The sequence below is a fragment of the Amphiura filiformis genome, chromosome 18 (assembly GCF_039555335.1).
Source record: "Amphiura filiformis chromosome 18, Afil_fr2py, whole genome shotgun sequence".
NCBI classification, from domain to species: domain Eukaryota; kingdom Metazoa; phylum Echinodermata; class Ophiuroidea; order Amphilepidida; family Amphiuridae; genus Amphiura; species Amphiura filiformis.
Window position 1 is genome coordinate 22,483,748 of NC_092645.1, and position 16,274 is coordinate 22,500,021.

The window sequence follows — 16,274 nt, forward strand, 5'->3', positions numbered from 1 at the left end:
GCAGCACTGTCTTAGGCTGTATAAAATTAATGTTTTGGTTCTCGTCCAGAGGATTTTCATGAATTGATGAGGGAGGGAGGTGTTTTTTTTTTTTTTTTTTTTTTATGTAAAATTAGCATTGTCAGTAGTTTTCGGTCTTCTTCAACAGTGGTCGAGGAAACGATGAGGCCCTTTTTTTTTTTTTTTTTCAAATGTGAGATTCTGAGGATAAACCCCTAGAGTACCACAAAAAGACTTGGAAGTGATGCTTGTTCTCTAATAAACTTATTTATATGTATGAAGATTTCATAAATCATTCCAAAGTCTACAAAAATTGAAAAATCTAAAAAAAACCCAAAAAAACTGACAAATCCCAGAAATTGAGGAGGGAGGGGACGAGAACCAAAATATTAATTTTACACGGCCTTATGCTTATTTATTATTGAAAAATTCATTCAATGATTCATGTCATTTTTGCTTTTTTAAATTTTTATTTATGGAAATTATGAATATCATGATACATCATGATCATCAGTGCAGTGGTGGAACCGGGGTGTGTGTGTGGGGGGGGTGTGGCACAACTGCCACTGGTAAATGTACCGGCAATAGTCCTTGAAAATCTTAAAAGTGGGGGGTGGTGGTGTAGGGCTAAATTCACAGCGTTACGTTTTCGATTTCCTTCAATCAATGTGTTAACGTTGAATTATTTGAGCGACGTGTTCTTTGCTTCTTCAACATACAAAATTGTCTATTGTTGACACCCAACCTAGCTTAATACCTTTAAAGACCATTAACCAGTACATCAGGCCCTTCGCCCTTCGCACTTGATTATTAGTTTCCTGTTTACCGCTCACGTCCAAAATTGAAAATCTCAAAATAATTAATTATTTTATTTCTAATTTTCAACTACTTCTACTTGCCATTTTCTGACTTGTATAATATCACCAATAATGATGAATAAACAAAGAGTACAACTCCACCTTCACTTATTTATAAAATCAAATATTGTTGTGAAATAATTAAATGCCCGCTCTAGTCAAAACAAGTCAATAGTTGCTTGTAATAGTTCAAACTAAATAAAGAAAATAAAAGATAATTAATAATTAAAAGTCACCTCGTCCCTTTTTCAAAATCTTTAACAGGAAACTAATAATCAAGGGCGAATGGCCTAACGCACAGAAAGATTCAGGGTTTGCACAACTTTTGAGTTCAATTTGTGACCTACTGTACTGTACTAACAAATATTTGCCAGCCCGTCTAATAATGACACCATATTGGACATGAATGCAAAAGGCAAAATCCTAATCTGTGAGTGAAGACGTGTAATGTCCAATTGGGCCAAAATGGAGCCCTGTTCGTTATGTCCAATTGGGGCAAAACGGAATGCCCCACACCTAGTGGTTCCGTTTTGCCCCATACCCGATTTTTTAGAAATGGTTGCAGGTTTGCATGCCTAATACATTGTAGCACATAGGCCACGCAGTACTTACAAATTTCTGTTGTAAATCCATATGGCCATACTTGTGTTCCTCAATATAATTTGCATAGAGGGTAGTAATTGCCAAGGCCTGTTTTGCCCTGGGGTCCGTTTTGCCCCGGGGTCCGTTTTGCCCGGGGGTCTGTTATGCCCCACCTTCCCCTACTAGGCATTCTACCTACCATTCTACCAATATCAGACTCATGCAAAGAAAATCACACAAATTAATGTTACAAATATAGCATATTTCATTTAATAGATGCTGACCCTGGAAACTCATCCAGATCAGGTTAATGGTCAGTACATTTGCAACAATATGTACAATTTGTAACATGCTATTTTTATGTTTAAAATGTTGACAAAACTTCATTCTTTCTCTAAATATTTTGCCTAATTAAAACAATGCATTTTGCTTCACAGTACCAGACCGGTACTGTACCAGTAAGAAAGTAATTAACCCTAACCCACCCAATTACAAAATGCTAAATGCCAACCACTGTGGCTTTTTGTAGACACCGGTAAATAATTTTAGTTAACTTGTCAAAATAAGCAATATTTGATCTTAAAATTGCAACAAGAAAGTAGCTCAGTATGTGAAAGTCATCCTCATCCTCGAGTTCTCACCAAGGTCCTTTTGCAATGGCAATGGATGACTGGCTAAAGCACTTGTCCTGATTATGGTATCACATAAAAATAACCATGCCGGTTTGGACCTATATCATGCGATGCTATGCAGGTTGTTCAGTAAATGAGGTGAATGTTTATTATTTATCGCATGATTTAATTAGCCAAACTTCGATTCCTCTGTTCAGGCTGTTCAGTGCTAAAAGCCTAAAATTGACAGCAATTTCAAAAGAAAGCTGGTGAATAGTACAGCCAGTATACAATGTAGCATGTAGCTTGCTGCTAAAACCACATTTAAAACAAATCATACATCAGCATATTTTAGTAACTACTCTAACATTTGTTTGTGTTTCTTCCAGATGTCTTTAGAGTAAAGAGACTGACAACACAATTTAGTGAAATGTAAGTACAGTAGCAATGTTAATATCATAACATTGTAGCATTTGAAGTAAAATATATTTTCTGTTATGGTACGATAGAGTTGACAAGTATGCCACTTTATTAACTCTTATGTGCTAAGCAATTATGTTTGCTAACTTAATATGCCCTACAGATGAAAAAACCTGGCGTCCATTATTGTTCAACGTTCATTTTGTGATACAACTCTTGGTGTTGGTAACTTCATTTTGGATGTGACTTCAGGCATTACACCAGTAAGGTGACGCCTCATACAGAAACGATACATCCTGAGTGGTTGGCTCTTCATGTGGAGGTAACTGTGGAGCAAATTCGCCCAGTATTGGTGTAGCGATTCAAGTCCGTGTTCACTTAGCAGGCCTAAGCCACAGCCTGTTCTCTGTATCTGCTCCATTATGTGACGTTCTAATATGTGCATTTTAAGTGTAACAGATTCTTGCGGGAAATATGCCCTGAAGTACTGAAAGAATTCAGTGATTGCTATTTCTGCAAGTAAAACAAAATCAGAATTTTATGCACATAATATTATGCAAATACATTATGTATTAGATGTACCAGGGCTTGTTTTCAAAGTTCTGTTCAAACAATTACTGATAAATCAAAGACACTCTTTGGTGTATCTCGGTGTTTGGCATGTTATAAAATTTCCAAATGTTGTAAATTTATTATAAATGTTACAATATGCTACTGTGTGGTTCTTCCTTTCCTTGTATATTGATTAAGATTAACAATTACACATCATTTTGATCTAGAGAGCATGTGTGTAATGTTTTAGTGCTTCTATGTTCCACTGCAGTGTACGATGTGTAAACCTCTTAACTTGTTTTTATTGATTTCAGCATTTGGAAAAATATAGGAGTTAAAAGCAGTTGGAGATTGGAAGGGTCTTGAACTGAAGGTGAGAATTCTATAAGATAATATTCATCAATATTCCTTATATATGTAAATGCTCATTTGGGTACCATCATCATCTGTTGAGAATCCTGTTTTCTTACCGATGTCACTATGTTCCTCTTCCTTGATTGGGTTTGAGTGCCCGACCAACTTCCTTACTTTGGCGAACATCATGAGCAGGATGGAGAAGTGTTCTTGTAAATCATTCGCCTCCCGCTCCAGAGTTTGGTTTATTGAAATTGGTACATCATCTAAGATGTTGTCCAGGGCACCCGAAGTGATGGTGTTATATGCGTGCCCTGTAATATCATTGATGGGTTCTTCCTATAAAAAAAAAAAAAAGACATTTAAATAAATATGCTGATATTTTGCATTTTGAACCAAACTTACAGGCTTGTATGATAAAATTAGTAAGCACACTAATCCTCACTTTGGAATCAAGTAGACAAGACCTGTCTACAATGTTTTCTTTACAGAGGGTAGAAGAAATTAAATACACTTCAATCAAAGTGCTAAGAGGAGCTGCAGTATGGTTTTACCCTTGTAGAAGCAAAATCATTCGATGTATCTCAGTGTCAGAGGAATAAATTGTTGTAAAGCGCTTTAATCAAGTTGAAAAGCCTCTAAATGTGTTAATTTATTTAGTTATATATGAAATTCACCTTCAATGTTCATACTCAGTTTGAATTACCTAAAAAAGTTTTCTTCGCTTACATTTTGTATTGTTAAAATTTAATTTTTCATACCTTGCATAGCTTATCGACATGATTTCCAATGAAATGGCCACCTTGGTAAGCAGCAAGTTTGACTTTGTGCTTCTTCAGCACATCATCCATGCTGCTTACCAAGTGGCCACATCCGTATTTTAGTTCTTCGTGTTGAAGTTGCTTTTCCTGAGAAGAAATGGAATGAAGAGATGTTTACTACATAAAAGTGGTAGAATTATTATAGCCCAGCCAGTAGTACTTACAGATGACAACTATGCTTAAAGTATTCTATAGTTTTCATTTTGGTAGGGGCTACCACTTTTTAATTTACTCAAATACTAATTAGGGTCAATTATCATGCAAAATGGAGAATTTGATACAATCTTTTACTCATGACATTACTGGCATGGTAAATTGTATTTACTTATGGCATCTGAGAGAAGGGTGTTGGAGGGGTGTAAATGCTGAGCCAAGTTTCATCATTATTCATAGTTTTAAACAGTTCGCTGCAAGTTACAAAACTACTTAAAACAGTGATAACACTATTAAACGAATCTTCTTTCTCTACAGCAGTAAAATAGCTCAACCTTTTCGGGTAGCTTTTTGTCTGCAATTTGCTAGACTTTCTTTAGACTGATAACATTAATTTTATCCAATTTCTTTACAGGATTTGAATCTCTTCCTTAACTGAACCTGAAGGAAAATAAGTATAGCCATGAATAACAGGCCAAACAGGGACTGTGAAATGAGTTGGAGATAAAAGGATAAATCCTGATAAGGATGACGGGAGCCAAACTTGGAATGAAAAGTAACAAAGGTACCAACCAATTTCTTTATCTCAGTCTGTAGTTTCGCCTTCACTCTTACTGCCTCTCTGCCTCCTCCCACCTTCTCTAGATCCTCAACCACCTCCTCCAGCTCACTCTTCTCTTGCATGCACTTCGCTACCCTCCTCTGCTCAGTTTCCACCCATTTCAAAAACTCCTCTTGTTTGCCATCGCCATCTTCTGCCCAAGACCGGGCCAGGGCCAAAAAAATTTTTTGGTCCAGCTTGTGTAATTCTCTCAACATCATGGTGTAGATTTTCTTAAAAATTCCAGTCCATATGTGTAGACTTGGTATACACACCTATTGCATGAAATTAAATAAGAACAGGCATTATTAGTCACTATTTGTAGTACAGTATAATATAATCAATCATGTTCTCACTGCAAACATGTGGATTCACAATCCTGTACTTACCGATTCACATCATTGATCAATTGCATGTTCATTACAAACCCACGTATGACCGGATGTTGAATTATCCATTCCAGAAGTTATATGGGCCCCTACCATTTCCAACCCACTTTGTTGCTGTTAAGGATTTGGCAATTGTTATCAAAAATGTTGACTAATAGGCTACATGTATGCTCAATCTAACCATGAAAGACTCATAAATAACCTTATCGGTGAAATACTTTTCACAGTGCACTTAATGTTATTGCTGTTTTGGTTCGAAATTTTTTATATTTTGTTGAAAATTTTTAGCACTTACATGATCAATGGGGACCGGAAATATCGGTGGGTGAATGACGCTGTGTGATAAATCTTTGGAGGATTCCTTCCTTCCTCCTGCCTTACAAAATTTCCTCACATCTTCTTTCATCCTCTCAAGTGATCTGTTCTCCACCGGAACTCGTCCATCTTTTGTAATGGAAAATTCTGATTTAGATTCTTCACAATATACACAGCAGTATCTACCTGGATTGTGAAACAATAAAATAAAGATACTTTCTATGTATGTACATACACTTTAGTAGTAAGTTATCATGTTTGTGGATTCTTTTAATTACAATTGTAACCACATGTATGAGCAAAAGCAATGCAATTACATGCAGTAAAATGATTGGGCATATATAAGATAAGCGTATACATTTTGTAAAGGTCGAAGTGAAGGACTTGGACCTACCATATATTATTGATCCATAATTTGTAATTCTTTTCAGTGTTGGCGAAATGTAAGGTTTAATTTTCATACTCACTTTGACATCCATTTATTCCATATATGTTCACCAAAAAAGCCAGATCTCCATTCACCCAGAGTCGAAACTTTTTGCCTCTGTAATGAAAATGTGTATACTGTTATTATCACTTCATTATTTTATCATTCCAGATTGACTCCTATTTCATGTTGGTCAAGAGCACAGTGGCACATTGAAGATGAAAATCGAAGCTTACAACACTTTTCAAGTCAGTGGAAAAAATGCATTGCATTTTAATATCAGGTAAATGGTCACCAACCAGCGTATATTTGCATAATGAGACTTTGTAATATATTTATACAACCTTGATGGTATTTATGTGTAAAAAAAAATTTCGGTTGGTTCTAAATATAAGTGCTATCCATGGTATACATGTATCTTATAATAGCTTTGGTTCAAATTTTAAAATTACTTAGAATATTAACTTTTCCTTCAAGGTGGTGCACAGATTCATTTAAAATGCAGCATTTAAATGAAAGTCAATAGACTAATGCAGACTATTTATCAGTCAAAGACCCTGTGCTTTGTATTTGTAGGCTGTGAATTATGGCTTATTCATGAGGGCTGATTGTTTCATCGTGCGTGTCTAACAATCACGGCAGCCTTACATGTCTTTACGTATTTACACAAGATAGATATCACGGTTCATGGAACGATCGGCTCTCATTATTGGGTGATGCTGAGACTTTGACTGTTTGTGGTTAGTCTTTTTCTCTTTAGTCCATGGAAAAGTTTGAATGTGTTCAATGTTTCTCACCTCCATGTCATGTCTTCCAAAGACATTAGTTGGTCAACTATTAAGGGTAATACTCTCTGGACATTTGCTTTTGTCTCACTGCCTTCAAGGAGTAATATGCAGATGGTGTTGTAGGATGAGTTTGGGTTTGCTGTATTACACACTGACATAGCAACCTTAAATGACCCCTTGCCATGGTCTCCACCAACCTTGATCCATACCTCGTCATCGGGAATAACGCCTCTGTTTGTTATCTTGCCACTTCTGTATAGAACAAAAAATGTAACATTGAACACCAGCATTTTGAAATATTTGTGGGATAATGACTGCACTGGTTGTTCCGAGTTGATTGCAAAAATCGAACAATTTAGCCATGGAATAGAGCGCTCTTCCTTGTAATCCAGTATCCAAACAAATTGTTAAGATTTTTCACAATAACCATCAAAATTAGAATGATGCAAAGTCATTAACCTCATTCATAGCTGTCACCTTTCAATATGTTTGATTCCACCTGTATACATGTAGGCCTAATGTTAAGTTTTTAATAAAATTTAAATTATTATTTTATCTTTCTTTCATTTTTGCATTTAAAATTTGAATTAAATCTAGATCTGCCAGTGACCAATTCATAATGTTTAAATGTGCAATATACAAATAGGGTAGTTGCAGTTCCACTCTAAAACACAAATTATAACACTAAACATCCCCTAAAGCGATGGAGAATTAGATGTGATTTTAATCCTATTACTACTGCTGGAGTGGGGCACTCTACTTTAGAAGTGATGGGTATGTGGCTACTGGCATCACAAGGTAGGGGCCTATTGATACAAAATGTTTTACAATAGGGGTCATTGGATACAAACAAAATGAAAAAGAGTGTCATTGGTATGACTTTTTTTTAAAGGCGCTCATCAGAATATTGGACTTCAAAAAAGGGGTCTATTGACAGACCATAACATAACTTCTAAATTGAGTACACCTTGACTCTTGCATACAATAAGATGCCTTTTGAACTGTAACTTGCAAAGTTTTTTTAAATTTCACCAAATACATACTTGTCCAGTCTTTCCATGTAGTCTAACAGGTCCTCTCGTATATGGTCTATATGTGTGACAGGGGCTTTCTTAGCAAGAAAACCAATGACGCTGTTGGGTGCATTTGACGGCTCCTTGATTATGACCATTTTGGTGACAACATGTGCAGACTCTAGAAGATTATTTTGACGAGCCCTCACATCATCTTCCTTGGGAAGCTTCGACCCTGTAGGATATCTGTGGAATACAATTATCACTGGTTACTGGACCTAGGATTGTACCTCAAGAATAAGTCAATCCTACAAGGTATGTTGAGTACATTAACATTTTATCACGGTTTCATTTATTTAATACTGTATACATAGTTATTAGATGTGTGTAATTGTTAAGGACTCATTATGTAAGATAAAATTTCCTTTTTTTTAAACTCATGTAATGGCCAAAGTAATTTTTTATTCAAAAACTTCCTGTCCCTGATGATACCCTGATGATAATGGTGCCTCCCTTAAATAGATGAATACAGTATTCAAGAAGTCTGAAATTGTAATACCTATTTTCATGTCAAGAAAGTCCATAAAGAAAGGTAAAAAAAAAGTTCATAGAATATGGAATGTTGGCATAAAATACTTACAATCTCAGCTTTCTTGAAGCTCTCCACGTCATATTACTGTGGGCCATTAATGCCAATGTTCTTGTACATCCCATTCTCTTCGGTTTTTTGAACAACTTCTTCTTGACCCCCAGGTAGTGTGTAATTGATCGTAGTTGCGATTTTCTCCTCCTCGTCTGTCTTTGGCCTACTTTTCCTCCTGACTTTGGCAGTCTGGTTATTGTGAATGACTGTAAAATGATAAATTAGCAAATATCATTATTATATATCATTTATAGTTATTAATTATGTAAATTATAATAGTCATGAAATTCTTGTCTTTATACTCACACTTTGGCAATATTAAACATAAGAGCTGCTCTCTAAATGGCAATTTATATACAGAAAGGTTAATTTTATCAGTATCTTTTTAAGCAGAGTATTGTGTTCCAGTTTAAGTAAATTCAATTGGAATAAATTCTTGAATATAATCTTTCACATCTTACTGTGGTAAGTGGTTACAATACAGTATGTACACATGTACATGGAGCACAAAAATTACACAATAGTAACTACTTGTGTTAAATTGTTTTAATCATGTTAATTGATTGGTGTTAAATGAGTTTACTTACCTTTTTGGCTTTGGGATTACTTTTCAGTTTCAGGAATGGCTCTGATTTCGTGAGAACTCCAACCCAGGCTCCAACAGCTTGTATGATATCGTATCTCACCGGTTCTCCAGATGAGTGGTCGTTTGCCATTTGTGTTAGGTGCTCAGCAGCTGGTGAGGTAAACTCATCCTGTGGTGCGATACAAGTAGTGTGGGCCTTGATGTTTTCAACTCGGAAGCCAGAGCAGAGCTTGTTCTTGCATCTGACCCACAACTTTTGTAGGTAATCATGTAGGATCTTGGAACTTCCGCTACTTTGTCAAATGAAACATTTTCATTACAAGCACAGCAGGAGATTTTTACATTATGTGCCTGTTGGAACTGCTGGGTTAGACACTTTGTGCAAAAGTGGTGTTGGCACTCTGTTACTACAGGTTGTGATATTAGGTTTTGGCAAATTGGACAAGTATATAGATGGATAATTTCTTCATCTGTATTACATGTCACCATCTCTACACCAGAAACATCATCTCCATTTGATGATTGACTAAATATATTCTCACTTTGAAGCGAGAATGGCAATCTATTCGAGATTGCTATGGCGTCTCTTGATACCAACTTTTTCCCAAATTTAGAAGAAAGTTTCCTGTCACATGTGAAGCATTGCTCTGTCCGTTTATGCACATGCCACTCAACAGGCTTGGTGTAATGATAGTATGAAGGATTGCTTCTCTTCTTTATACATATTGTGTAACATTTGGGACACATTAATGTTGGATGAGTGTCCATATCATCTTTAGTACAGTCAACCCCAAATGCTGATAAAATTTCAGCTCTATATTTGGTCACTAGCTTTGGTGGATGCTCATGTTCATGTCTTTTACGACGCTTCATTAATTTTAGTCGTTCTCCACATATGCGGCAGAGACTGCCCAGTGCATTTCTATGAAATTCCATGACTTAATTCTATAAAAAAATATACACGAATAAGCAGATTTTTGTGAGAGCTGACAAACATATGGCAGTGAAATTGTACAAAATACTGCATGCACACATACTGGTCTGAGATGTTGGTGTGTCTAATGCACGAGCCCCAAAGGGGGAGTGCATCAACATCTATGTACAAGTGCATTATTTTGAAAATTTTCTTAAGCCACAAGTGATTTACATTTACTGTATCTCCTTGAATAGTCGCCCCCAGGGGCGCTTGCGTTTTCAAAAGGTGGCGTTTATTAGAGGTCATTTTTGGAATGATAATTCCCGTTAAAATCATTAGGTTAATAGCTTAAAACTCGAGATGAGATGACGAACTATGAACTTAGGAAAGATGACTTCCGGTTCACTTTCGGGTTTACGATAAGATTTTCGCCAACTACTGACACCATATGTGCACCTGGTAAGCTTACTACACAAGATAGCATGGAAACACTAGGAAACATGGTTGAAAAAAGTGGTAGGGGCGTTTATTTGAAGGGGTGACTATTCAAGGAAATACGGTATTAACCTATTTCATACATGTACACATGAAACAAATCATGTGTTATTTTTTACGGGATATGTTACTAGCAGGGTGCAGGGCTTGTCACTTGCGGTGGCAGGATGAGTTATTTGTGGGGTGCAAGATGAGTTACTTGTGGTAGGATTCTTGAATGCCTTCACACACATAATTTTTTAAGTTGAGTGCATCCCATGGTTTAGAAAGTAGAGAATGCGCTGTCCATTCGCTCAATATGCTCACATATTCAGAAAAGCATCCTGCAATAAAGACCATGCACTAAAAAAAGTAACTACCACGGTAAACATAATTCATTACGCACCCCCTAATCCACCCTTAATTCGTTCTACTCTGTAGGTAAATCACCCCACAGGTAACTCACCCTGCAAGTAAGACATCCCGCAAAAAACAGCCTGCACCCAACACCGGAGGAGTTCTCCCTGATTGAAGGTATACGGGATGTGCCACGGTTTTGGGGTACCTTTTCAGCAATTTTGGTATATCAATGGGTGGGTTTTCAGTGGAGACCAATTGGGCCAAAGTACCCCTAAAAACGATGGGTGGCAAAATCAGCAAAAAGTAAGTATAGAGAAAGTCGGCATCCGAAAGTCTGTGTGGCACATCCCCGTAAAAATTTTTTCAACGAACACCCCCCCCGACCCAACACCCCTCAATTCAGTTCTCACTTTTGAGTTGGTACTCTTTGGGTGTAATTTCTGTGATCCATGTGGGTATTAGAACAGAACTTATAAACAGACGTATAATTCCAAATAGTGAATAACTTCTCTTTGAGGAATATCACATTGGTTGTATACCTCAAAATCTCAGGTGTGCAGTTGACAGATTAGTATCTAGACCTCCGGGCATCCATCCCTGACCATAGAGTTAGGTAAAGCCTAATGTCCATGGTAATTTTGGACTGTCTGAAAGTGTGTTGCTATGAATGGAGAAATGGAAGTCCCTCATGCATACAACTGCATAATTTCTGTATGCGTTACTTAGCTCCCACTTAAGTTGCGCGGCTTAGTGTGTAGACCTGATATTATGGAAAACGAGGATGTTTGATTTGCATTTTTGTTAAAAAACTTTATGCAGTCAACTACACTACGCACACATAAGTCAGTAGTCTAGATACTTATTTGTCAATGAACACCTCCCTACACAATTTTTGTCTGCAATAATTGACTTGTTGTCAAAACCATGTGATTGTTAAGCAAATGTAGTAAAAACTATGTGATTGTTGACACATTGGCATTGCAAAAGTCATATAAAAGATTTAATATGTAACAAAATTGTACTGCTGGTACGTAATAGACCTAATGTTAATGTTATAGTATTTACTAATTTTGAAAAAAAGTTTTGAAATTTTTTTGATCCCCCTATTTTTTCTTTATTATTGAGCGCCATTGATACAAAAAACCAAACATGCCAAATGTAAGATGCAAATAGCAACCTTTTGCTAGTTTTTTTTGGGGGTGGGGGTGGGTGTCAGGGCACTATCATGGTCAAGTTATTCTGGTTGGGCCAGAGCGGGAAGCCTGTTTGACATTTTGAAAGTTACTTTTTTAACTAGTGTCGTAATCTTTAGACTTTTGGTACCAAAAATTGGTAAAAATATTATTAGCCTCCCCTATCTTCAGAAATGTGAAAACTTCACCCTCAGTATTTCTGAAGTATGAACACACTACATTGTAGGTTTTATCATCTATATCAGGGGTGGAACCAGGAATTTTTAACGGGGGGGCAAGCCACCACTCAGACTTGGCGCCCACACAAAGTCTGGTGCCGCTCTGCAAATATACACCGCTCTGCAATAAGCACCTGTATATTACCTCAAAAGTCTTGTATTTTACTTGTAGGATTTGTATAATCACATTGTGCAATACAAAGTGCAATATATCAAAAAGAAAGATTTTAGTGACTTTTATGCTTAATTTTCTTAAAGCAATAATGTGATTTGCATAATCCGCTTTTAATTTTGAGCCAAACAAATGAGGTATAACGAAGAAAATTGCAATTCATTCCAATGCCTACAATGCGTGTACTACGCTCGCTGATCGTCGAATTGTGAATAAAACCGGGTCGCCCTGGTTTTAATACAAAAGGTTCAATTTTACTGTTATTAAAGCACTTCAGGCTTAGTCTTTTACATGGTATTTTAGTATACCACTGGGCATTATAATTATGCAAAAAGTAGAAATCCGAGTAAAATCGAGGGCATCGCTATGAAGCAAATCACACATTATGGCTTTAATTGAGCAATTCAAAGTGTTTATTTCTGTGTGTTTTATATCTTGTGCCATTATTGCTTAAATATTTCATTCTTATTGACCTTATAAATGTGTATTTTTATATTGTAACTTATTGTACATGTAAATTGGCCTACGGGCCACAAATTGGCAATAAAATGATATCAATCAATCAATGTATTTTGTTACTATTGTTTCAGATAATTTGAACACGATGTGATAATAAAAATGAAAAGGCAAATATTTTCTGTGATTTATTGATGTTGTCCTTTTATAAAACGTGATTTAACCATTACCATGATAATAACAAAAATAATTTATAGGGGCCTCTGGGACTAACATTAATTTATTGCTTGATTAAATTGTGATGTACTTCTAGTTTTTGTTTTTTTATTAATTAATCATTTAATTGCTTTAGGTAGGGTCTACACCTTCCTGATTAAATAAAATCACAATAATTATTGTTTAATTTTAGAAAGGATTCAACCGTCCTTATTAGTTAGATTATGGGCATCCCCCCGCATAATTGATAAGTGAGTGTCATAAAAAGTGAACCATTTTGACAAAAATTCACTTAAAAATCACTCCAGAGCGAGATTATTGTTCATTATAAAATTATTGTTTCTAAGGGGCTGTGCAATAATTTATGAGCCCCCTGTAGGGGGCAGCCCAATTTGCAAACCTTAAAATGGTCTAGATAGGCCTATGTTGCGAGTGCAGCGAGTAGGAAAATTGCATATTAAAGGGTTTCCGTACTGTTTTCCTAAGGGGGCTGGCATTTTCTTCGGAAGGGGGGGGGGCTCACAAATATGTCAGTGACCGAGTCAATTTTTATGACCCCCCTATCGCGGGCAAAAAATTTTACGACCCCCCTATCGCGGGTCGCAAAACTTAAAAGTGAAAATTTTGAGTCACCAGCCCTTAATAATTCTATAACCCCTCCTATTTGTGACCGTACAGCACGAATGAGCCGTAAATTCCCTAAATTGTATTCTGAGTTACAGCGTAAAATGTGTACGAATGTCGTATTCAATGTCGTTGAAGGAGCAAAGTCTAACAAACTATAACCCCGCTTTTGGGTATCGTTTGAAGTCAAATGATATACCATTTTAAAGCTTATGATGTATATTTGTTAAACATGAAATAAAACAAAATTGACCTGGGGAGGAATTTACGGCTCATTCGCCGTGAACGGTCACATTTTAGGTGTTAAAAAAATTATAACCCCCCTTATTTTTGGTCTGAAAATTCTATGACCCCCCAGTATTTTTGGGACCCCCTCCCGAAGAAAATGCCAGCCCCTAAGCCTTTTTAGAGTGTTTAATTAAAAGGCGGTCCATGAATGTGTGCAAAAATCGCTTCCACCCTCCCTCTTGGCTTGCCAAAATTGCTTCCCCCCTCCCTTTCGGCTCACCAAAAATGTATTGCCCGCCCCAATTTTACCCTCCCACAGGGCTCATAATTATTGCACAGCCTCTTAGGGAAGTACAACGCTTACTTTTATATTCAAGCAAACGTATTTTATTTTGCTATTTCATCTAATTAATGACTGTATCCTCAATCAGAGATAATCAGGTAATGCATCCTTGGCAACCCACCCCTGGCAATTCACCGCACGGGCAGTGAATTTTTTCGGACTTATGAGTGATGCAAAAAATTCAAGTTATTATTTATATTAGGTGTTATGCACTGTAAATTCTTAATTTATCTAGTACAAATTAAATATACATGATAAGAAACTACAATTTTTTGGAATTATTACTATGCAAATACCAATAATTAACCTCCATGTAGGTTATGACTATGACTAACTTTATGCATCAACTAGACGGTACATTTTATATTGAGCTGTCGATTGCTTCATGACGAGTTGAGTGTCGCCGGTGAGGCATATTTTACATCAGTAAATCCAGATTTCTAAGAGGAGAGCAGATAAAACACATACATCTCGAGTTAGCCCTTAATGTTACTTAAACATGACATCAGTCACTTCAAAAAACAACATGTCCATTTTCTGTAAATGGCAATCGTTCATCCACGTAATTTACCACAGTTCAACATAGAGGTAAGCGTTCCTGGCAAAAAAAAATCCCCAAAACTCGTTAAATTATGTCTAAAATATCTAAGTTATTGATCACACACGAAATAAATCCCAACACAAGATATAAAAGTCATGTCTGTTGTTATTTTATTTGCATTTTATTTTAACGACATGTGACATTTCCGTATGGACTAATATCATACAATATTTAAAATGTGTTTCTAAATTACAACTGGACGAATAATAGAAACGTTGACGATCCTTGGATCGAAGGAATGCTGCCCTCTATATTTTAATAAATGTCCTATACGCCAGTCAGTTCGGCAAATCCGTCAAATCGGGATGTATACCCCGATCGGGATGTACATCCCAATCGGGATGTATATGGCGCATTTGGAAATGAAACACGTGGGCAGTTCAGATTAAGCTATCGCGTACCAGAAGTGCACGGTGTGACAAACACGCTGGCGGAAATTTGTTCATGGTTTCGGAAAATTTTAAACATGTTTAATCGATTCCTTACAAAATTTTACCCATAGGTTATCCGTGGGAAAAAGGGGTTTACCGTTGCAAAAAAAGTTATAGAGCCTCAAAGTTGGATTTTACGTTAAAAAAACTAAATTTTGTAAGAATTCAGGGTCCCAGAGCTTCCCTAGTTAGGTTGTCGCAGAAAAAGCAGGCCCAAACGAATGTGGCGACATTATAAAATGTGTTTCCAACAATCATTCAGTGTTATGATGAAATTCACAACTTTTATCTATAATCATTTGCAAAAAACAGAGCTCATTATAAAACAGTTTTGAAGATATGATCTCGGATGTAAAAATGGATGAAGGATGCAATTTTAGGCCTAAATATTGATCAGTCAAGTCGCACCGCACAGATCGCACACGCACAAGAGGCCTACTTCATTCAAATGTGTGTTTGTTTGTTTATTTTGTTGTTTTTCATTGTTCGTTTGTTTTGTTTTGTTGCTGTTGTTGTTGTTTTTGTTTGGGGGGATTTTGTTAAGCAAGGGAGGATTTTGGTAGGGGTGCAGCTGTGCAAGGCAAGCAACTTTTAAGTTCGTTGAATAGATTCATCATGCAGCCTCAGTAATGTAGGCTTAGGCCTACACATTTTTGGATTGCTTTTTGACAAAATGAAGTAATTTTTTACTCACTATACAATATTTTTTGTAGGACGACACATTATAATATAATTATGTAGTCAGTAAAAATTCACTTGGTTTTGAACAAAAATTCAAAATGTTTATCAACATTTAAGGGATCTAAAATGAGCGTTTATTGCGTTTCGACAGTATTTTTTGTGGGACATGAGAGCACCTCAGACCTATCAAATTGCATTCTGAATACTGAAGCATGTCTTTCTGATATCAAATAATTTTCATTTTTGAAA

The 16,274-nt window shown here is 36.3% G+C and overlaps 2 protein-coding genes across 3 annotated transcripts in view; one reads left to right on the top strand and one right to left on the bottom strand.

Annotated features, from left to right (window-relative positions):
* LOC140140000 (uncharacterized) overlaps nt 1-16,274 on the top strand; it is an 88,783-nt gene that overhangs the window by 62,862 nt on the left and 9,647 nt on the right. The window lies entirely within an intron of this gene.
* LOC140139596 (uncharacterized) lies at nt 1,612-9,364 on the bottom strand. The gene is made up of 10 exons (XM_072161301.1): nt 9,114-9,364; nt 8,524-8,732; nt 7,914-8,129; nt 6,880-7,122; nt 6,123-6,199; nt 5,636-5,841; nt 4,924-5,226; nt 4,138-4,284; nt 3,493-3,715; nt 1,612-2,983 (listed from the first exon to the last, which is right to left on the bottom strand). Exons 1-10 carry the CDS (start codon nt 9,240-9,242, stop codon nt 2,661-2,663), a joined length of 2,076 nt encoding a protein of 691 aa, XP_072017402.1. The 5' UTR covers nt 9,243-9,364; the 3' UTR covers nt 1,612-2,660.

What these genes read in the sequence shown, in the direction of transcription:
- LOC140139596 (XM_072161301.1), bottom strand. Translation starts at nt 9,242, where the DNA reads ATGGCAAACGACCACTCATCTGGAGAACCGGTGAGATACGATATCATA. An exon ending in GCTTCAAGAAAGCTGAGATT is followed by an intron (nt 8,130 to 8,523) that starts GTAAGTATTTTA and finishes TGTATTCCACAG; the next exon opens with ATATCCTACAGGGTCGAAGC. An exon ending in AGACTGAGATAAAGAAATTG is followed by an intron (nt 4,285 to 4,923) that starts GTTGGTACCTTT and finishes ATTTCTTCTCAG; the next exon opens with GAAAAGCAACTTCAACACGA.